The 22,872-nt window shown below is 26.9% G+C and overlaps 3 protein-coding genes across 4 annotated transcripts; 1 reads left to right on the top strand and 2 right to left on the bottom strand.

Moving 5' to 3' along the window:
* Positions 1–2,032: 2,032 nt before the first annotated feature.
* LOC107165831 (uncharacterized) lies at positions 2,033–2,992 on the bottom strand. The gene has a single exon (XM_089223646.1). The coding sequence runs from the start codon at positions 2,990–2,992 to the stop codon at positions 2,033–2,035; it is 960 nt and encodes a 319-aa protein (XP_089079772.1).
* A 3,267-nt stretch (positions 2,993–6,259) lies between these two features.
* Positions 6,260–12,185, bottom strand: LOC107165830 (mitochondrial tRNA methylthiotransferase CDK5RAP1). 2 transcript variants are annotated; one of them, XM_015514233.2, is made up of 9 exons: positions 11,807–12,183; positions 11,475–11,711; positions 11,184–11,397; positions 10,019–10,164; positions 9,748–9,953; positions 9,399–9,683; positions 7,328–7,477; positions 6,610–6,747; positions 6,260–6,486 (listed from the first exon to the last, which is right to left on the bottom strand). In XM_015514233.2, the coding sequence occupies exons 1-9, from the start codon at positions 12,066–12,068 to the stop codon at positions 6,379–6,381; spliced, it is 1,746 nt and encodes a 581-aa protein (XP_015369719.1). In that variant the 5' UTR covers positions 12,069–12,183; the 3' UTR covers positions 6,260–6,378. The 2 variants fall into 2 exon arrangements, with proteins under 2 accessions (XP_015369719.1, XP_089080188.1); XM_089224062.1 differs by lacking the exon at positions 7,328–7,477 and having other exon boundaries at positions 11,807–12,185.
* A 203-nt stretch (positions 12,186–12,388) lies between these two features.
* Positions 12,389–21,598, top strand: Strump (WASH complex subunit strump). The gene is made up of 20 exons (XM_089223999.1): positions 12,389–12,947; positions 13,089–13,191; positions 13,265–13,456; positions 13,546–13,757; positions 13,996–14,221; positions 14,283–14,423; positions 15,536–15,683; positions 15,757–15,893; positions 16,179–16,296; positions 16,369–16,488; positions 16,554–16,789; positions 17,146–17,397; positions 17,466–17,648; positions 17,703–18,010; positions 18,595–18,757; positions 18,863–18,965; positions 19,440–19,623; positions 20,534–20,763; positions 20,846–21,002; positions 21,284–21,598. Exons 1-20 carry the CDS (start codon positions 12,841–12,843, stop codon positions 21,444–21,446), a joined length of 3,483 nt encoding a protein of 1,160 aa, XP_089080125.1. The 5' UTR covers positions 12,389–12,840; the 3' UTR covers positions 21,447–21,598.
* Positions 21,599–22,872: the final 1,274 nt, after the last annotated feature.

Below are 22,872 nucleotides of genomic sequence, written 5' to 3'. Positions count from 1 at the left end.
AAATTACATAATTTATGCAATCGATCGATACACTGCAGTTATTAACAATTGTTATATAGAGACTGAAATATTGTATGCATTTTCATATTCATAATATGCAATACTTCGAGATTTCACACTACTTGCTATTACCTATGTTAAACTTAGCCGAACAAAGATCCTCAAATACTTTATGAATTAGTTCGGTCCCGGTTAACTGAATTACAGGTTTGTCTTTAGTCTTTACTCTTTAAATGGCATCATGATAAATGTAGGTACTCGGTAGCATAAGATTTTACTAAATATAACAATTATGAGTGTAACGAGAACCGTGTGAAATACTTGTAAAAAATTTAACCCACACGATAATATTATAAGCTATTTTATCAATTGACTAATATTTTGTATAAATAATTTTTTAATCAAATTTATAATAACAAGTTTTGTTGATATTATAACTACTAGAAAAACTAAATGGTATTGGGTTTGAATAGATGTCCCCATAAAATCGTCAAAAATAGTAATACGAGTATTGTACCAGGTGGATTATTTTGTTCTAAGCTTTGTGAACATAATATTTAGTCATAAATAGACATCGGCTCACTGTGTAGTAGGCCAGTCCGACCATGAATCAACGTCAACCTATTGTTATCAAATTTTAAAGGTATTAAATTTATAATATCTTCGATCACTTGGATTTTATTTACATTATTTGCATAAACGTTATGTTATGTCACATTGTCTTCGTACCGTTTATATTTTTTTAAACAAAAAAAGTTGGCCGGTAAGTCAAATTAATTTTTTATGAGCATTTGAAATTCAAATTTTTACCACATTGAATATATTCGCCAGTAAATTAACGATTTTCTCATTTTCTTGTAACTTAAAAATGAATAACTGTAAATACTACAAACTTTCAATAAAATTAATTAATTGTACTCACGAGTCACGAATAATATTTCCTAATTACAATGATAAAAACTTTCATGATTTGTATGAATGTTAACAATTTAACTTTTAACCATTTTTTTCTGAATTTTTTTTTATATTTTCCTGCTGATTTTAATGAAAAGTACCTACTAAGAATTTTTATTTTGGACTCGTGAATCGATATAATTTATTAGATATCAGAAGTTGAAGACCTAAACGTCCTAAACATTTTTTTGCTATTATGCTACCAAAAAAAAAATAATAATAATAACAATAATTGTCATTCTATGACAAAAATTCCAAAAGTTAGTATTGGAATATAGAATTTTTTCAGAGCATATATTTTGTTAGTAACTTTTGGGTCATATCGCATATAATACTCTACCCTAACTATATAATTATAGGTATTTTTTTGACGAGAAAAAGATTTCTTGCTGGGTCCGGAAATTGGAACTATTCAATTTTTTTAAACTAAAGAAACAATTCGAAACAAGAATGTCATCAGTAATCTACTCCTCACAGTTATCCTTAACAATTTAATAATATGTGGTCAAAAATAATGGACCCCCCAAGTATTATCCCGGGCTCGAGTTTCTATATTATTGTTGAATTGTGATAACAGCGACGGACGAGTGACAACAGTCAACAGTGTACCGTCCAGCATAATCCAGAAACTATTTAAGCTTTATATCTATAAACGGGACTCTAATTAATATTATAGTCCATTGTTAATAAAAAAAGGAAAGTAAACATGCGCACACGTAACAACTGTAAACAATTTTTATTATTTTTAAATATAGTATTGGTTTTACTAAAAATTAATTTAATTTACTACAACAATAACTTTTTCCCAATTTGAAAAATATTTGAATGGTTATTCAGTGTGTGCTTAAGCAAATTTAGCACATCCCATAGATCTTCCTATGATAATAATATATTATTTATAATAACGGTATTCTCCCCCCCCTCACCATTACCCGTAAACTATAATAATATATGAGTATAAAACACATATAGACATCATATCATACAATATATATATAAGTATATGGATATGTTTATCTATACAAACTTATATTATATATAATGTATTTCTTTAAAAATATATTATTTGTTATGTGTTTTAAAGTAAAATGCACTGCGTACTATGTTTGGAAGTCCGTCTCGTCGCCTTCACTGTGGCAACGAAAACATCACGGACTCCTTCCTTGGTCTTCGAAGAACATTCTAAAAACGCGAAAGCTTTGATATCGTCAGCCACTGATTGACCGATCTCTGTGGTAGTCATGACATTATGTTCCGGTATCCGAATGGTAGTTTTTCTTGGCATGTCCTCATTGTGGTTTTCTGCGATGGCTACAGAGTTTTCTGGTTCAAGCCTGGTAATCTTTTTTTGGCCACTTTCCGATTCATTAAAGTTTTCTTGTCTTGCTACTACCATGCCAGAGTAGCCATCCAATTTTTCGTGTACTGGCAGCCCTTCAACCGTTTCCGTTTTATGTGGTTTCCTGTCCGATTGCAGTGTGGATTTCTCGTTCATCGAAAACCTGCACACTTCGATCTCATCCTGCAGATCAATACTTGTCACCGTTTCGTTTTCAGTAATCGTTTGTTCAATAGTGACTTCAGTTACGTTGCATTTTTTTTGGTCAGACTTGGGTAGATCCACAGACCTATCTAGGTCTATGGATAGATCATTGTCCTGCTGATGACTATCCCGAAGGTCCTTCTTATTGCCAACCAATATCACCGGCACTTCCTTGCAAAAATACCGCACTTCCGGCACCCATTTATCGATTATGTTGATCAACGATTTGGGATTATCGATTGAATAGCATAGGATCACTACATCTGCTTCCCCGTATGACAGTGGTCGCAGTCTGTCGTAATCTTCTTGACCAGCAGTGTCCCACAAGTCAAGCGCTACTTTTTTTCCTTCAACTTCGATCACGGTTGAATAGTAGTCAAACACCGTTGGCACGTATACTTCTGGGAAAATATCCTCAAAAAACACGCGCAAAAGGCACGTCTTACCACTCTCACCATCGCCGACGATCACCACTTTCTTTTTAGCGGGAGACATATTTTCCTATACACAAAAACACATATAACACGAATTTTAGATCCGTAGGTACATTTTGTTTATATATTTTTCTGAACCTCAGTAACATGGGTCATTGGGCGTATGACCCAATAATGAATGATATTATTGAGACAACGAAGAGCGGGTGTTTACTAATTCCCCTAAATGGCTGTTTTGAGTATTTTAAGAATGTACCAGCCACTATCATGTTTCTTCGACCAAATGTACCGGTAGTGAGTTGTCCTCACAAATTATTTACGATTGTAACATCAACACGTAAAATAGGAAAATATGTAAATAATTAATACTATATATTAGTATTATAGTTTAATGTATAATAAGTACGGCTCGGATGTTGTTGCACTAAAAATGTTATAAAATTGATTGCATTATTGCTGTGAAAAAAACCCAAAATTGCACTTGAAAATTATAATAAAAAATATTTTGTACCAAAAAAATAAAAATATATATATTAACAAATTATTTTATGAAATGGATTAAAAGTCATTTTATTAAGTAACATTATAAAGTTTTATTAGATAGCTTTTAAACGAGTAGATAATAAAAAGATTCAAATACAAATTCTCGTTAGTTGTCATTAAAAATCTTGTAAATTGTGCGGTCTTCTTATTTTTCAGAAATCTACAAATAATTTTATCAAAATTTTAAACTTTTTATTTAAACTATTTTTGATTTGTTTTTTTAAAAAAACCTTACCTTACCTTAAAAATTATTCCGCTGTATAATCTAGGTAACAAAAAAAAAGTGAAAACATAAGAAAATATATAAAATTGTATTGAAAATGGCGACAATCAACAAAATTACAATAAAATTGAAAAAAGGTCAAAAAGTTGCACTTAAAATGTTTATATATTAATTGGTACTCGTTTGAAATAAATTTATAACTTACTTAGTACCTATAACGAATCCGAACAATAGAAAAAAAAATTGCAAATGCAACAACGTCCGAGCCCTAATAATAAGTATTATTAATACGCAATATATATTTTGTGTTGACAAATTTATTATACTGTAGGTATGTGTATGCCCCTTAAAAATATAATTCCTTATTGTGTTTATTCTTTTGTTAAAAAATATTATTATTTACACCTTCCCTATTTTACAGGACGGTATTATAATCGTGTATATAATAATACGGTGAGGGCAACTGGTGCATTTTTTTTATTATTAGTTTGAGCGGGGGATTAGTAAAAAAGGTACTTTAATTTTTTACTTTTGACTATAGCCAAAATACCAACAAAATTTACTCTCTTACCAGAAAAGGTGCTATTGAACAAAATCAAAGCAATTTTACTACTCCGAAAGTTAATGATAGGAAGCAACAAAAAAACACCAACATATTTGTAAAATCATCACATTCCATCAATCCACCAGAATTTAAAACTTTAATATAGCTAGGTACAAGATTCAACGGTTTCATAAATTGAATAATAATTAAATTAAGTGCATAAAATATAAATCGATAGGAGTATAGGACAACTCAATTTCTTTGCAAATCATAATAAACATATTATACTAAATATTTGTCATTATTGAACACATTTCACTGGAATTTTAAGACTTCCCAAATTATCTACAGTGACGTTCAAATGATTTTAACAAAGAGGACCTTTTTAAACCTTAAACCCCCTTTTTAAACATGCATTATTTGATTATCAAAAATACCACGTTCGTAGTCAATTACTACTGTAACAGTAGGTACTATTTTCAATAGTTTTAAATGAAACTAGAAATGTGACTGACCTGCTAAATGTTCGAGCACAAATAAATATAATAATAATAATAAATATCTTTTTATGCTACAGCAGTAATTTAAAAGTGATTCTCTGAGGTGAACTTGAATAACATTAAAAAGTGAAGTGACCACGACGGCACGACTGTGATATAATTTATGGTTTTCAGATCTTAAACATTGAAAAAAAGGTAATGGGGAATATATACCTCTCGTCCTCCCTGTTTCACCACCACTGGTTGTCTACATAATACCTATAACTTAATACCTAAATTACCAACCTTCAACTCAATATTTTCTTGATACTATGATAAATCTTGATCAGATTATTTAGCTACATCTATATCTTGTCAACAAGCGCTGGTCCAGGAACACAACAAATATAGTTAAATAAATAGTTATGCGAGAAGTTGGTTATAAATACACTATTTTATCTCAGAACCAAGTAAAAATAAAAATGATTGATGTCTTGTTTATTTTATAATTATGAGGGCATGTAATAATAAGTTGATTGTTAAGTGAAACAATGATAGTAAAAATTCAAAAATTATTTTATTGTAAATAGAAATTATAATTTATGGATTACGCCATAGAATACCCGCGCGTTTGTGTAGTGAAAATTGCAGTGCACGTAACTCTCCAATTATCGGAAATGATTTATGTAATCCATAATATAAAATAATATGTGTTCAATAATTTATTGTATAAAATTTATACCAATATTAAGTTTTATTAATAAATGTATTGAACATAGTTTAATACACATTTGAACATGTCGAACACGACAAAGAGTTGTGACACTGTGACAGGTGACTCCTAACATTTTGTAACTGACCAATAAGTTAATCCCCAATGTGAAGGTCCAATTTTGTCAGTTGTTACAAATAAAACTAATAGTTTTTATAAAATATGTGATAAAAAAAATTATAGGAAATATAATTATTATTATGTAAGTAACAGGTACAGTTTGAGATATACTGAATGTCTGAATATACTATAAAGTATATATATGTATATACATATAATATACAGTAGGTATATTTCATGCTATGAGTACATTATGCATTTACAATATGTGTGTAAAAATCATTTTGTAATCATTTAGTAATAAAACTTGTTTTGAATTTGTTATTACTATCTGTATACATATCTGTAATATATTTGTATTTGAAGTTTTGTAGATAATTCAAATTCAAAATACTATTTAGGTATTAAATTAAATAAATACAGATATAAATACCTATTATGAATAACAAAGGCCACTAAATGTTGATAGTTAGCCTGCAGACATGAAATTTATTTTTTAAATTACTTTTTTTGAAAGTGAGAATGTGAGTTAAATGAGATTTTAATAAATTTTAATTTATTTTTATGATTTACTTTCTAATAAGCATGGAAATATAATGTTTGTGTCCCCTTAACATTAATTGGTAATCCCCGGTGTATTATATCAATAATACACAAATTAGAGGTTGACAATTATTTGTATTCAGACAAATAAGTATAAATGACTGTTTTATATATACTTATAAATGTTATTTATTAAAGCTCAAATAACAACAAAATATTTATTCATACTTCAATCAATAATCAATATAATACATTTAAAAATTGTACTTAGCATTATTATTCATTAACAAAAAATGTTGGTATTTTTCTTATTTTTATTTTTTTCATATTCTTGGAGACCTGTATGTTTTAGAGGCATGCCTTTTAATATTTGAGAGTTTGATTCAATTATCTGAAAATAAAATTGAATTAAAACATAATACAATTATTTTAATAATTTACCATAGGTACATTATATATATTATTGTTAATTGTTATATCTAGTAATCATAATATTATAATATTAAGTACTAACCTTTACTGTAATATAATCACCAGGTTTAATTTCTTGATTTAATGATGATTCTTCAAGAGGTAATTTAGTATTTGGAATAATAACTTTTATGTTTCCATCTGTTTTCCCGCATAAATCAGATGGGCCTCTACGACTTTTCTAAATTAAGCATATTTATGATTATGTTGATAGTTATAGCTTATGTATAGTTATGACAAATGTAAAATTAGAAATACTATAAACTTGAGTCTATAATCAATAGTTTTAATTTCTATCTATCTACATTTTATAAACAAATTAAATTCAAACGCTTTTAGGGTTGAACTATGTAGATTAAAAAAAAAACCAAAAAATATGGTTAGAATAATGAAACAAGTATAATAACTAATAAGTATTCGAACTAATCAGAAGCCTGAACAATTCTTTTGTTTGTGATCTAAATATTTAGTTTAATATTTTAATTAATAATATGAAAACAATTCTTTTTGAATCATAGGTTAAAACCAACAAAAAAATAATAAAATACATTTTCAGATAGTTGGAGTAATTTATAGTTCAAGTCCTTTCTTGGTAAAGTCGAATCATTAATCATATATTTTCACTTTAAGTATAATCTAACTCAAGCTAGAGAAATACAACCAAACTTATGACAGTTGAAACTAGAATATAACATAAGAATTTTTTAATATTTGTAATTTTAAATAAGCACTAATTTCTTAATTGATTAAAATTAACTTACACCTTCAACCAATACAAGCTGTTCAGTATTAACAAATTGTTTATTTAAAATTTCTGCATCTCTTCTAAATACACTAAACATCTTTTTTACTCTTTCTACTTTAATTTCATGTGGAACGTCATCTTTATAACGACGATATGCTGTTGTTTTCTGGAACATATTATAACATAAAAAAAATTATAGCTTCAGATTGTTCTCCAATCCTTTCAGTCTATTAGTCTCCGTCTCCTGACAAATGCACCTTGGTATGTTAGTAATCATACAATCCATAATGACCTGAACATTTCAAATCTTCACACCCTCGCTTCAACACACTATAAAAATTTTCATTCTAAAACAAATAATCATCATAACCCGCTAATTTCTAATCTCTCCTCTAAGACTCTCCCGGATAACCCTCCCCATCGACTAAAACAAAATTGGAATCGTGATTTACTTCGCTAAATAAAAAAATAAAAAATAAAACAAGTTTGAAGTAGTGTCAATGGACACACCCTTCAGTCAAGCCTCCAAACCTGGTAAAATATCTCATATTTACATATTGTTTTATCATGCTACAGATTGTAAATATATTTATATTATAAAATAAAAAAAGCTTCAGATTGTTCATATATATAATATTATGGTTGGCATAAATATAGACCTCGCCTAACCTAAATTGTTCTATGGAATTATTAGTTACTTTTAACTAATGTTTATCTATATGTGCATTATCTTTAAAATCACTATTCATATAACAATAAATAAGAAGGCAACTAATATCCAGTATTTATTTTAATATACTGTCTAGAATATTTAATATGCCACCTACGTGTAATAATTAAGCATTAAAAATTACAAAATAACTATCTGTTTTTATGATTTATAAAATATTAAGTTAGGTATTACAAAAGTGACTTTTATGTACAAAAAATGTTGGTATTACCTCATATATAAATATCATGTACAGATTTTTTCAATACATTTTTAACCATTGAAGAACTTTTGGCAATTTAGCTTAACATATATAATATATTTGTTGATTTCATGCTAAAACTTATGAACGGCAAAATGTATACATTTTATTTTTAATGCGTTATCAAGTGTATACATTTTACTTCAATAATTTGTGTAGGGTTACTAAACATCAAAATCTCCATAAAAATGTGATTATATTTAGCTTTTTCAATATTCATAATTTTATATTATTTTATAGTAAGATGTAAGAATTCATTAAGCCATTAACGTGATTGGTTAGTATGATATGTTTATGTGATGTAAAATAATCAAAGAATATTAAATATTTTTGTATCATATGAAAAAAATTAACAAAGTCCTAGAGAATCTTTTTAATTGTTTAAAACGCCAACTGTCTTTACTGTTAGGCTAGCCTCATACTCGGGGGTCGGCAGCGAGCGCTGCCCGGTGAGGGCCCACCATGAGCCCGCGGTACACGGCCCAAATCTTGGGAGGACGACAGCTGAGGCACAACGCCGACGAAGCTCGGCCCTCCCATCTCACCATTGATGTGTTTTCCTAACGGGAGCGAGAATGGTACTTCGGGATGTGGGAGAGCCCCGCGGCGTTGAACGATTGACGCCGTGCCCTCACACGGCGGTCGCGTGGTGGCTACGGTCGTTGCGCGGTCGACGGCGGTTTGGTTGCGGAGTGGTTGTAGCGGGAGCTACTATGTGGTTACAAGACCGACGCTTGGTCTAGGGGAAGACTGCCGAGTGAGTATTCTTCATAGCGCCCACCCAGCTTACCGGTGGAGCTATATGCACCGGAGGTTGCCCGTGACCAAAAATGGGAAGCGATGAGGATAGCTCGCGACCCGATCCGACCAGGGTGGCAAAGGGCACGTGCACACCTCAGCCAGCGGCTGACGGGCAGATGGCTTAGCCGACGCGCGCCGGCCGTGAACCTCCGCGGCTCTCGACTAGCGCATAGTGCTAATGTGAGGTCTGCGGTTGTAGCCGCAAGGCACCAAAACCCAGGAGTCCTAGTGTCTTTACTGTTAATGAATTTTGGCAAGAAGCCAACTAACTATAATATAATTTATGTATTGACATATAAAATATATTTATCATACTTCTCTCATGCTGTATGCAAATAAGAATGCATTATGATATTTTACAGTTTCCATCAAGCTTAAAGTATCTTCAAATTCTTCATCAGTTTCACCACAAAAGCCAGCTATGAAATCACTAGAATAAGTTACACCGGGTAATCGATCTCTTATATGTTGTGCCAAGCTTAAATATGATTCACGTGTGTAACCTCTTCTCATTTTATCCAAAACTTTTGAATTTCCACATTGAGCTGGTAAATGTAAATTTTTGCATACATTAGGTTTCTCCAAAATAACATCCAAAACCTGGATGATAAAAATAAAACATGAAATGTTTCAGTAGATACTAACAATCAAATTAAGTATTAACTTCATCAGGAAAATCTTTTGGATGTGGTGAAGTAAATCTTATCCGCATTTCTGGATCAACATCAGATACTCTACTTAGTAGTTCAGCAAATCGAACACCACCTTTCTTCTCTTTGTAAACAGTTTTGAATCCTGATGCTAATGTATTAGTTGAAGGCATAAAATATGAAGAAGTACTCAAATCACGATAGCTATTTACATTTTGACCTAATATTAAAAATTAATGAGTGATGATATGATGATATATTCACACAAAATTAATTTACTATTACCCAATAAAGTAACTTCCTTGAAGCCTTTATCTGATAAATATTTGATTTCTTCTAATATAGATTCAACAGGCCTAGAGCGTTCACGACCTCTAGTAAAAGGTACAATGCAATAAGTGCACATGTTATCACAACCTCGCATTATAGATCTGGAAATAAATTTTTTTACATATATTACCTAATGTTTATTTGAAACAGATAAAAAAAATAAATATATTTATATAGAAATTAAAAGCCATTAAAAATATTTCTGAGTAGTCACATTTATTTGGACAATTTAGCTTTACTTTATCTGTATAAATAAAATGACTTTTCTTGGATGATTTATCATAGCACAGCTGGAAACACTGAAGCTATGAGTATGAAATTTGAACAGTAGTTTTGTTTCATGGTGTAGACACCTATTAAGAAAGGATTTTTGAAAATTCAACCCCTACTGGGTTAAAAAGGGTTAAAACTTTAAAAGGTTAAAAAAAAAAAAATGAAAATCACCTAGCAGGAATCACTGAAGATGTGAGAATTAAATTGTATCAGTAAGTTTATTTTATAATGCGAAAAATTAAAAATGTGGCCAACTTTGAAATAGTTTCATACATTTGCGGCTCTCAAAATTAAGGTTAGTGGTCATCCCTGCTATGAGCTATATTTTATCTTGATAAGTTGCCCTTAATTTTTTTATTGCAAATTTGAGATTTTTTATAGAAATAATAGTAATATTAAAAATGTTTTGTGTATTATATTGTTGCTATTGGTTATTTAATTTAGTATGGAAAAATAAGAAATTAACAATTTGTTATTACTTTATTAGGTACCAATTTTAAAAATTGTTTCACCTTAACAAAGCTAAAAATGCAATAAAATATTATGATTGAATATACTTTTAGTCCTGTATTTTAAATGACTGTATTATTAATCTCTTATAAAGATTAAAATAGGGTAAATCCACGGGAAGTTTTAATCATGATTAGCCGGGTATAAACGATAAATTAACCAAACATTTTGAATCATATACAGTGGGCATTTTTAACAGAGGTAACAAAGTGCATGGGGATCAGCTAGTCATAGATATAATTCTTTAATATATGGATATTTATTAATTCCCATTATTAAACACTTATTTATACAGAAATGGTAGAAAATATTTGTTTAAAAAAAAATATTAACTTACACATATGCAGTAACATTGTCATCATTTAACTTAACAGGTTTTATTTCGGCATAAGTTTCATCAAATGATAATAAAACATTAATTGCCTTTTGTCCAGCTTCAGTTTTAGCTAGAAGTCTAGGCAAGTCCCTGTAACTATCAGGACCAGCTACAAGATCTACAGCTCCCTTTGTATCACTCACCAATTTCTCTTTTAATCGTTCTGCCATACAACCTAAGCCAAGAATAACAGTGATTGTAGTTCTAAGAACATATATTATGGTGAATTTTTTTTTAATCCAATAGTTTTACCTAAAATTCCAATTTTTAATGGATCCAATTTACCTCTCCATCGTTTAACTGACCGTAATTGTTTTATACGAGTCCATATTTTATTTTCAGCACCGTCACGAATAGCACATGTTACAAGTAATACTACATCTGCTTCATAAATACTGTTTGTTTTAATATAACCTTTGTTTTGTAATATTGACCATACAATTTCAGCATCATTTACATTCATTTGACAACCATATACTTCAATATAAACTTAATAATAAAACATGGTTTAATAATTAAAAAATGCAATGAAAAAATTTGAATTTCTAACAACAATATTATTTTGTTTTTAATTAGGTATTTACCTTTTCTATTTTGTCCTAAATCAACCATATCATCCACATACGGAATTTTATCTTCATTATTTACAAGCTCAATTTGTTCTTGAGGTAAATCTTTTGCAATGAAGTCTTTTAAGCTCGGTCCATCAAATTTGTTTTCATTTTTTTTTTTAATAGTTGGATTACAACTTTTCACAACATTAGATGTGTGTAATAATACAATATTTCTGTGTTTCGAAATTAAACTGGAGTAACGATAAACTAAATTGATTTTCTTTAAAATCATTATTGTAATACATTCACAAGAAAGAATAAATATTATGTATGCATAAAATTTGTAAGTTATAATAAAATAATAAATTAATCCCAAATTTTGTATTTTTATCTTTTGAATTTTTTGAAATCAGCTTGGTTTTAAAATAAATATCATGAATTTATGACTGATAATATTATCACAATAATATCATTTTTCTTTATCATAGATTTGATAACATATATTTATATCACGATTTGTTGTTATTCTGATTATTATTGTTATTGTTCTGTGTTCTGAGCGAGCTGGTATAATCACATATTTTATATAATCTGTACTTAGTCTGTAGTATAATCATGTTTTTTTAAAAAATATTTTCTATTTTATGTACTTAAATATATAAATTTTATAATGATAAATATGATATAAAATTGTATATTTACATAATATCACAAATTTCATCATTTCAAATTATATTTATGTAATTGAGTTATAACTTTAGTTATAGACTTAAAGAAAGTCCATGCTTTTAGTTAACTTTATTGTGAAACAATTTTGTTCATTAGTAAGTCTGTGATATCTTGGCACTAAGCAGACTGTGAAATATGCAGTTGTAATTAGCACATTTCTATAATAATTTATTTTAATATATTGTGTCTATGTACTTATTTTTCATTAAATGATTACATCACAAATCATTATTTTGTCATTAACATCGGTACTATAGTTATTTATTACCAAACTAATTACGCTCACCGAATCGATTTATGGATACCAGATTTGAATTGTATTGAAAAATAGTACTATGGAGAATAATCCTTGCGGCTTGGCTTTACTACGAATAGTATCTAGAGGAAATGCTATAATTGCTGAAATATTACGACTTAAAGATTACATCCCTCCAGTGTATAGGTAAAGTTTATATTATACTAATATTTGAGTTTTTAATATTAATAACAATACAATAATAAAATTAGTTATTGTTAGAAAAAAAAAATTATGGTTCAATTACACAAAAAAAAATTAATGTTTAATATTTATTTGTGATTTTAGACTAAACAGTAAGCAAGATTTACAAAAATATGGTCAAATAATATTAGATTTTTCATATTTTAATAACTCAATTGAAGTTGAAAAAAAAATTGAGACAAATCCAGTAATAAATATTGAATTTATATACTATTTTCAGAAATTTGAAGAATACTTATACATTTATTTTTACATTTCAGGTCTTAAAAGATTTAAATGAAGAATTGAAAGAAAATAATTTGGAAATCATTAACCAATTCTATTTTTTATTTGAAAATGTATATAAATACATACGCGATTTAAATGAATATCTCGATGAAGTTGAGGAAGGGTCATATATTCAACATACTATTGAAACCATGTTTCTTACAATTGAAGGAAAACAACTATTGGTAGTTATATTTTATAAAAGTTTTTGTGCCTACTGCCTACCTATGTATTTTAAATTAAAAAATTTATCTATATGATTTATTGATTTCAGTGTGAATCATTGTATTTGTATGGTGTCATTTTATTATTTATTGACATTTACATTGAAGGAATTATTAGAGAGAGATTGTTAGTAGCTTACCATCGTTACAATGCACAAGACTATAACAGTGAAAATCCAATTGATGATATTTGTAAATTATTACGTTGTACAAAACAGAACTCAGTTAAATCTTTATCGTCATATCCAGAGAATTATTTTAAGTAACTAATATTATATTTTAAAACTATAATTTGTAATACAAAACTAAGTTGGTATATAAATTGTAAATAACAAATAATCTATAAAATTTGCCTAATTTCACAAATTAATTCATAAAATTAGGATATCAATAAAATGTATGTGGTTGAAAGAGGTTGAAATTATTAATTTTATATAAAATAGAGAAATATTTTTAAAATTAATATGAATGTAATTTTTGATTAACTAATTCATTTTTAGACGAGTACCAGTTAATAAAAATTTAGTAAATTTATCTATTGGAAGACTAAGGTCAGATGATATATACAATCAATTATCATCATATCCAAATCCAGATCATAGAAGTATTGCACTTGCTGGTCAAGCTGCAATGTTGTTTGTGTGTTTATTTTTCAAACCTAAAACATTGCATGAAGAATTTGCTATTATGAGAGAAATAGTTGATAAATTTTTTCCGGATAATTGGGTACTTAATTATTTTGTTTGGCTTGTAATAGAAATTTAAAATCACATTAATTTTGTTGAAGGTTGTAAATGTCTATATGGGTGTTACAATAAATATAATTGATTCATGGGAAGCTTTTAAAGCAGCTAAAACAGCTGTAAATAATACAATTCAAACGTCAGAAATAAGTCGTTTGGCAAGTTCTCGTTCTGAAAGTCTTCAGGTAATGTTGTTGATGTTATAAATATTAAAACATTTTGATTTAATATAGATATTACATCTAAATCATATAAATTAAATATATTTAGGCAAAGCTGAGAATTCTAAGATGGGTGTTTGAGGTTATTAGGTAGGATAGAATAAGAAATGAATTAATTAGAGGTAGTGGAAAAGGTGGAACCAATTGTAGTTTGAAATGGTTTGGTCATGGATGGAGAGAGGTAACTTTGAGCCAGTAAGAATGGATATGTAAGCTAATGTTGATGGAAAGAGTGGGAGAAAAAACTGATGGATAGATAGAATCTTAATGACATGAAAATACCTTAAGACTTAAATATGTATGAGCTTAAGATAGTCAAGTTGAATTGAATTTGATTTAAAAAGGTTGTAATTTGTACTGATAAAGCCAATAAAAATAATAATTTCATACAATACATAATGGCAAAAGTAATAATAATTTATTTTTATCATTTAAAATTGTGTTACTTATATATAATAGATTTACTGACTTGTTACATTATTTTAAAATTATAAATACTATAAATATATAATAATCTAATAAATTCCATATTTATTTACTTATAAATAGGGCCCGAATTATTGTTAAATATGCATATGTTTATGCACTCAAAATTCAAAAATATACAAAAAAATCTTTATTGTGTGTTTAAAAAAAACTGAATTTCTTAAAATAATTACAAAATATATTATGTGAAAAAAATACAATTTAAAAATCAGTATACATGTGCTTATAAAATATTTACAGACTATTAAACATATAGCTAGATTAAATAAATATGAAATTAATAAAGATAAAAATGTAATATTAATTTTGAAACTAGTATCAACATGAGTTAATGATAAAAATGTGATTTTAAATTTTCAAATTTTAAATTCCTACGATTGTTGTATCTAACTTTTATGCAATTATATAAAAATATGCAATTAATATGTATTGCTATAGACATAGACTCCACAGACCACAAAATGTCAACATCTTTAATCAAAATTATTCTAGCTCAATTGTAGAAAAATATGCATTTGCATAATAATCCGAGCCTTACTTTTAAATGTTTATATTATGAATAATAATATTGAAATTTGTTTATTATTTAGAAAATAATAATTGAGATAAAAAAAATACTTGGAAATCCTAATATTGAAAAAAAGATATTGGACAACATTAACTCTGTCATGAATCTTTGTCGGAGTTGTAATGTTCTTCTAAGATGGTATTTATTACATACATCAACAAATCATCTTCGTAAGTTTAATCTTATATAAGATAGCAATATTTATATAATAACTATTCTTCACAAATGTCTTTTATAAATCAGTTTCAGAAAACACCAAAAAAAGTAAACAAATCTGTGATCAAATTTATAATCAGAGCCTATATAATGACGATCTAATTTTTGATTTATTAATAACTACTGCTGACTTTGAACTAAAAATAAAAGACACATTTAAGAGTGTAAGTTTAAAATAAGTCTATCTAATAAGATGTGTATTTAATTATTTATAAAAAAGTAACTTTATTTATTCTGGTTTATGGCATTCAAATTTGTAGTCCATCAAAATTTTCAAAATTATTTAAACAAGCATTCCAAAGTTATTTAAATTTCATTAAGATATATCATAAGTGTGTTTCTGCTACAATAAATCTTATTCATTATGGAAACTTACATAAAATATACCAATAAGCAACAGTAAATTTACTCTTAAAATAACTTGATATTTGTATTTTATTTTCATCTAGTTGTTAGATGAAAAAGAAGCTAGATGGCTTAAACGGAAAGATGACTGTGTTGAACGTATGAATGAATTATCAGAAATCTTTTCAGGTTTAACAACTATGTCACGTGTAAAAAAAAATGGTAATAACATGTTATATTAAATTTAAAGAAGTGTGTGTTCTTTATTAATAATTATAATAAAATTTTTAAAAGAAAATCTACAGATTTGGTTTATTAATATTGGGAAACAGATTGAAAAAATTTCTATGGAAGATGAACTTGTTACTAGTAGAAAAATCACCCAAATTATCAAAGCTTTAGATGAGGTTCAAGGTATTAGTTATTTTCCTAGTTAATACTTAATCTGGTATATATTTATAAGTTTATACTGTTAATAGAATTTCACCAACTTGCAAATAATTATCAAGTGAGTCAAACTATTAAGGATACACATACTTATCTTCGTGAAATGATGAAAACAATAAGTGTCAAGGATAATGTTCTAATAGATCTTCAAATTATTGGAGATTTTAGTTATGCTTGGTGTCATATTGATAGATTCACTGGTTTAATGCAAAATACAATAAAAGAAGAACCTTCATTTGTGATCAAACTTCGGGCAACATTTTTAAAGGTATTAATCATTATTAAGACTGATTATATATTTTAGTACCAAAAAAACAAAAAAACAAAAATGCATAAATGTACATTGTAACTAAGAGCATTTTATGTATGTGTTTAACTTTTTGATAAAGATTAAAGAGGAAATTAAAAACTAGCTAATTTTTTTTTAAATCAAATGATATTTGTATCAAATATTTGGAAAATATATGATTTTTTATAAATTAATTGTTAATTTTTTTTATTTTTAATTTTCTTTTAATGAAATTTATATAGCATGTAATGTATTAAAACATATATAATTGTAATAATAATTAATAATAATATTTTAAATTTTAATGTGTTAATGTTTTTTTTTTATATTTTTAGTTGGTGTCATGTATGGAAGTACCTCTTATACGTATTAATCAGTCTGGTAGTGAAAACTTAATGTCAGTCAGTAAATATTATTCACATGAATTAATAGAATACATACGTAAAGTACTGCATATAATTCCTGAGACCATGTTCAAATATATGACTAAAATAGCTACTCTACAAACAGATATTATTAAAGAAATACCCACTAGATTAGAAAAAGATAAACTTAACGACTATGCACAACTTGATGAAAGACTTGAGGTAAAATAATAAAATAAAATTGTTAAAATGTTATATTTATGTAAATATATTATTAAAAATATTTGTAGGTAGCTAAGTTGACTAATGCTGTGTCTGTGCTGACAGAAGGTGTATTATGTATGAAAAGTACTCTAGTTGGTGTTGTGGAAATTGATCCAAAACAACTTCTGGAAGATGGAATTCGAAAAGAGTTAGTTCAACATATCGCAGTTGCACTCCACAATGGTCTTATATTCAACCCTAAAGCTAAGGTATATAATTTCCAAATGTTGAAGTTACTATAACTAATGAAATCATTGTTTCAGACTAGTGAGTTATTACCCAAACTTGATGCTCTTAGTAACACTATGGCTGGTTACCGTCGTTCATTTGAGTATATACAAGATTACATTGGTATATATGGATTAAAAATATGGCAAGAAGAATTAAGTAGAATCATTGGCTATAATGTTGAAATGGAATGTAATAGCTTTATGCGCGCAAAAATATTAGATTGGCAAAGTGTTTACCAGAGTAAGGTTATACCTGTACCGTCATTTGAGCCATGTGATAGTCAATCCATGACATTTATTGGCAGCCTTGCTAGAGAATTGATTCGCATTACTGATCCAAAGTAAATTATTTTTCCTAGTTTAATTATCAGGATTTGGATTCTTTAGAATTTGATGAATATTATCAAATACCCATAAACAAATATAGTAAGTTAAAAATTTGTTTTGTGAATCAATGATTCCAAAATCCAAAATAGAAAATAGAAGTCCAAAATAATTTTTTGTATATTTTAAGTATTTTACTGTGATATTTGCCATTTTTTACTAATTTTATTTGATAGGAAAAGTTAAGAAGAATTATTAATATTCTGTTTTTTGGATAATTTTGAATAGGATAGCTTTGACGATAAATTAAAACTAAGACTACTTCCTATTTATTTATCAATTTTATTTTTGCAAGAATTTAAATTTATATTCTACATATTATAATCTAATAAAAAATATTAAGTAAGTATCTAATAATTAGTATAAAATAACAAAAAAATATTAGCTCTATATTTTTAGATGGGTTATTACATATTTCAACCTTCAAGATTCCTTATATTTAATTATATTTTGGAACTTTTTATTGCCTCAAAATCCAAGTCCTGCTGATTATTAATCAAACCAATAAACTGATAAACTAATTATAATATGTTGTACATAGGGTTGCTGTTTATAAAGAGCAAACTACAGCGTGGTATGATTATAAAACAAATGAGGAGATTATTAATATTAGATTTTATTCAAATATAATTAACTCAATGAATGTTTGTGGACTTACTGGCTTAGATAAACTAATTGGATTTATGATAGTTTCTGAACTTAAGGTGAGTAATAAAAACAATGGTTATTTCTGATTAATTTGTATACTGTTATTTAATTATCAATTAAATTTTTTGGAGTTAATAAATTATTATTTTGAACAATTTTAGAAGCTGTTGGATTATTTACAAACAAACATAATTAAAGATAGAGAATGGTTACAAATTCTTGGAACAATATCAAAAGAATTGGTTTCAAATGGCAATATTATAAGTGAGAAATAAGAATAATAAAATAATAATTAATTAGTAAGAAACTATTAAAACTAAAATGTACATAAAAAATTAAAAACCGTATTTGTTTTTAATCTCTGTACATACAACAATTTTTAAAAAGTATAATTGTGTGTATGACATAAGATTGAAGGAAAAAACATTAGACCAGTGGCGCCGAACCCTATATTAAGGCCGGGCCATGGCCCGACATATTTTAAAAATTTAAGATAGGGCCGCATCATATTGACCATTTTCCTCTCCACGGTATGCCATTTTTCCGATATTAAGATGTTGGGCCTCTTGAAATATTTTTCGCCCTACTAGATTTTTAGGACTTCGGCGCCACTGTATTAGACACTAAATTAGATCATTCAATTGTTTTTGTGTACAAACTGACCTTAGTTAGTTTTAATTCGATCCATAAATTGATAAACATTTTTATTTTATTAATTTTTATAACATAATGTTTTAGGTAATCCAATAAAAACATATCAAAAACACTGCTCAAAATTTCAAAAAATACTACCTACTATATTGGATTCTATCTTGAGAATTGGACAACTTCAGATCATACGCAAGCAAATATTTTTTGAGCTTGAAGTTTCGTGTAAATTAAATGCTAGAAATTTATTTGATTGCTTAGAAGCAATGAACAAGTAATGTTAATGTTGATTTTTATGACCGTATATTAATTTATTACATTGTAGATTATACAAAGAGTTGGGCTGTTAATATACGAAAACAAGCTTCTTTAATATTTACATTTATCTCACTTATGTATCATTTTACATATTTATAATTAAAAGTATAGATATAATAAATCTTAAAAATTGTTTTCATCTTTCAAATTTACAACACAGCAGGTTTGCGTTAAACAAATTTTAAATTGTTAGCTTTCGTGTTAAAAAAAATAATAAATTATCAAATTAAAGGAAATAATATTAATTTTAGCATCTCATAGGTTATTATTGATGTTTGAATTTTTAACTATGTATTATGTTATGAGCATTTTAAAATTGTTTTATCATTAAAAGACATCAATATATCCTAATTTATATTCTTACATTTAATTTTAATTATAGGTGAATTCACTCTTATATTAAAATTAACATCACAAAACTTGTTATTTTGAACGCACATTTTCTATGTCATATAGAAGATGCAGACAACATACACGGATACATATAATAATGGGGGGGGGGGGGGGGCTTAAGAAGATTATGAATTTTTATTCCTTTCCTCTCTACTAACATACACTAAAAACAAAATACAATTAATGCAAATTTATACATATTATGTCTTTAAAAATATCAAAATATTTTTTGTTTTTGTATTTTATGTTAATCAATAATATCACACAAAAATCATTAGACTAAAATATAGTTTCTTAAATGGCATGTAAAAATGTAATTGGTATACAGTGTGTTACTTATGTAAGTAATGGTTATCTAACTTCAGACTTAAAGTACAAAAATTAAATAACTTGCCTAACTTTAACTATAAGTCTATACTCTATACATATATAAGTAGAACTAATATTGATTAAAAACTGTTATTTTGTTTTAGAGCTGTATTAAACGAAGTAAAAGCACATTTTAGAGACCCAGAAAACAAACCATACCCAGCAGATGACAATCCATTATTACCAGAACTTAGTAAAATGTTGGATTGGGCAGGAATTGGAAATCCATACTTAAAAATTTATATAACTACAAATAATACTCAATACATATCTTTAATTGCATTTTTATTTACTATTTCACAATTCTCGAAACTACAATATTCAGAAAATTTAGGTTTGATAATTTAAAAATATTCATTTAAACAGAAAAAAATAGTTTAAATTATTACTAATTTATTTACCTAATTCCATTAAAGCTCTATTGATGTGGAAAAAAATTGGAGATCCTGTTGATGGTGCTCCATTATACATAGGCATGCAGACATTCCTAAAACAATTTCATCCAGACATAACTACACAATATTTAGAGTATTTAGCTCAATATATCAAATCAATCATTAATCACTGTACCAAGTATGTATTTTGCCCCACCTTGTCTAAATCTGTTTTTGCTTTATTTAAATAAAATGTTAAGTACTAGTTTTTAGTTTTATATACCTAGCTTAAATGGTTTTTAAGTCAGCCTTTATTGCCGAGTATATTTTGTGTAATTTATTTTGCCATTATAAATTATCAATACAGTAGATTTAATTATTTTTTGCAAATAAAATTGCATTTAAAAATATCATTGACCATGGTTTTTATAAAATATAATAATACCCATACTAAAATGTCAATTATATTTTGTTTGACAGATCAATTGAAAAACTTGAAATACCTAATGAATATTATGTCACTCAATTTTATGTGGAAAGGTTTATTTTTGTCGGAGAGTTAAATCAGCAGATATTTTTAGAAATGGTACCACACTTTTTGACTGATACAATCGAACATTTAAAGGAATTATCAATAAAGTAATTATTATAATATGAAGGCATGACGTAGCATTTGTAATATTAAAGTAAAAAGATAATAATTGTTGCCATATAAATTATTGTTATGTTATAAATAATTTGTTCCAATTTTTTAATTTAATTTACTACAATAAAATATATATTTTTTTATAGTTACATGTTAACTGTGATGTTTTATTAGAAATTGTATAAATATATATTATTTCTATGTATCTATAGCTGCACCACTCACAATCTTAATTTTATCCTGGAAAAGTTGAAAATAACTTCTGGATGTACCTATAATGTATAATTCAAATCCCGCAATCACAAATGTTTATTTGTGAAAATCGCTTTACGGTTATACGATTTAAGTAAACAATAATAATACGAGTTTAAATAATAATAAAATTCTACATAGATACTCACCTAATATCCTAAAATATACCTTAAAATACATCTTGACATAATGTGATCAGTCTTATACTTTACAATAATTAATATTTAATTTACCTATAATAATTCCACATTTAGTTAAACATGCAATCATGTAATATTTATCAATATTAATAGATAGGTAAGTCTATTACATTATTAAAAGTCATATTTGTTATTAAAATGTTGAATCTTATATAATTAGATTCCATAATGGTAAACATATAAAATATACCTTATACCTATGTCCTATGCTTTATGCATATGACATAATATATCTAAATATGTATCTTTGTGCCTTTTTTGGGAAAACTTCTTTAAATTAATTCAATGTTATATATTTATAATCTAATTGTATTGAATATATCCAAATTTTCAATATATTTCATAAGAAAATATGATAAGTATCTATATTATCTTTATTTATTATGTTGTTTTTTTTCGTTTATAGGTACCTTACCTACTCATTGATACATATTATTATCCATATAGGTATTAATTAAAAAATCATCACGAAAAACTTCTAATAATTTATCAAAATTTATAATACAAATATAATGTACCTAATATTAATATATTAATACAATCAATAAGTTTATATGACTTTATTTTAAGTTTACGAATATAAATATTGTTTTTTTGTATATATATAGTATATACCTACCTTTCAATTATAGAAATTTGAGGTTCTACTAAAAACTAAGATTATTTTGAAATATAACAATTTTACAATAAGATAATAAATATAGCCATATAGCCATATAGCCCATATAGGTATTAGATAGTAGAGATACACATTATTATTAGAGATGGCTATATAGACTATAGTTTATAATTTTATATACCTATAGGTAAAGTAGGTAGTCACTCGATAAATCGGAATTCAGAGGATCGAGCTTAAGATTCGATTTATAACATAAATAGCATACAATTTTTCACCTGCTTCAATTACTGCGATTTTTTTATTGTCTGCGATTGACAAACACTTATAGCCTATACGGACTTTTACGGACCCA

Source organism: Diuraphis noxia, unplaced genomic scaffold, assembly GCF_037042655.1.
Source record: "Diuraphis noxia isolate RWA-SAM2 unplaced genomic scaffold, SU_Dnox_SAM2 contig0003, whole genome shotgun sequence".
Taxonomy (NCBI): domain Eukaryota; kingdom Metazoa; phylum Arthropoda; class Insecta; order Hemiptera; family Aphididae; genus Diuraphis; species Diuraphis noxia.
Note: the sequence above shows the minus strand (reverse complement) of the source record. Positions and strands in the feature narration are given on the sequence as shown.

Coding starts and splice junctions, on each gene's coding strand:
- Strump (XM_089223999.1), top strand. CDS start 12,841: ATGGAGAATAATCCTTGCGGCTTGGCTTTACTACGAATAGTATCTAGA. Junction 16,489..16,553: donor AGCTTTAGATGAGGTTCAAG/GTATTAGTTATT, acceptor TACTGTTAATAG/AATTTCACCAACTTGCAAAT. Junction 20,764..20,845: donor ACAATATTCAGAAAATTTAG/GTTTGATAATTT, acceptor ATTCCATTAAAG/CTCTATTGATGTGGAAAAAA.
- LOC107165830 (XM_015514233.2), bottom strand. CDS start 12,068: ATGATTTTAAAGAAAATCAATTTAGTTTATCGTTACTCCAGTTTAATT. Junction 9,954..10,018: donor CAAGGAAGTTACTTTATTGG/GTAATAGTAAAT, acceptor TTTTAATATTAG/GTCAAAATGTAAATAGCTAT. Junction 6,748..7,327: donor AGCTTGTATTGGTTGAAGGT/GTAAGTTAATTT, acceptor TGCTTAATTTAG/AAAAGTCGTAGAGGCCCATC.
- LOC107165831 (XM_089223646.1), bottom strand. CDS start 2,992: ATGTCTCCCGCTAAAAAGAAAGTGGTGATCGTCGGCGATGGTGAGAGT.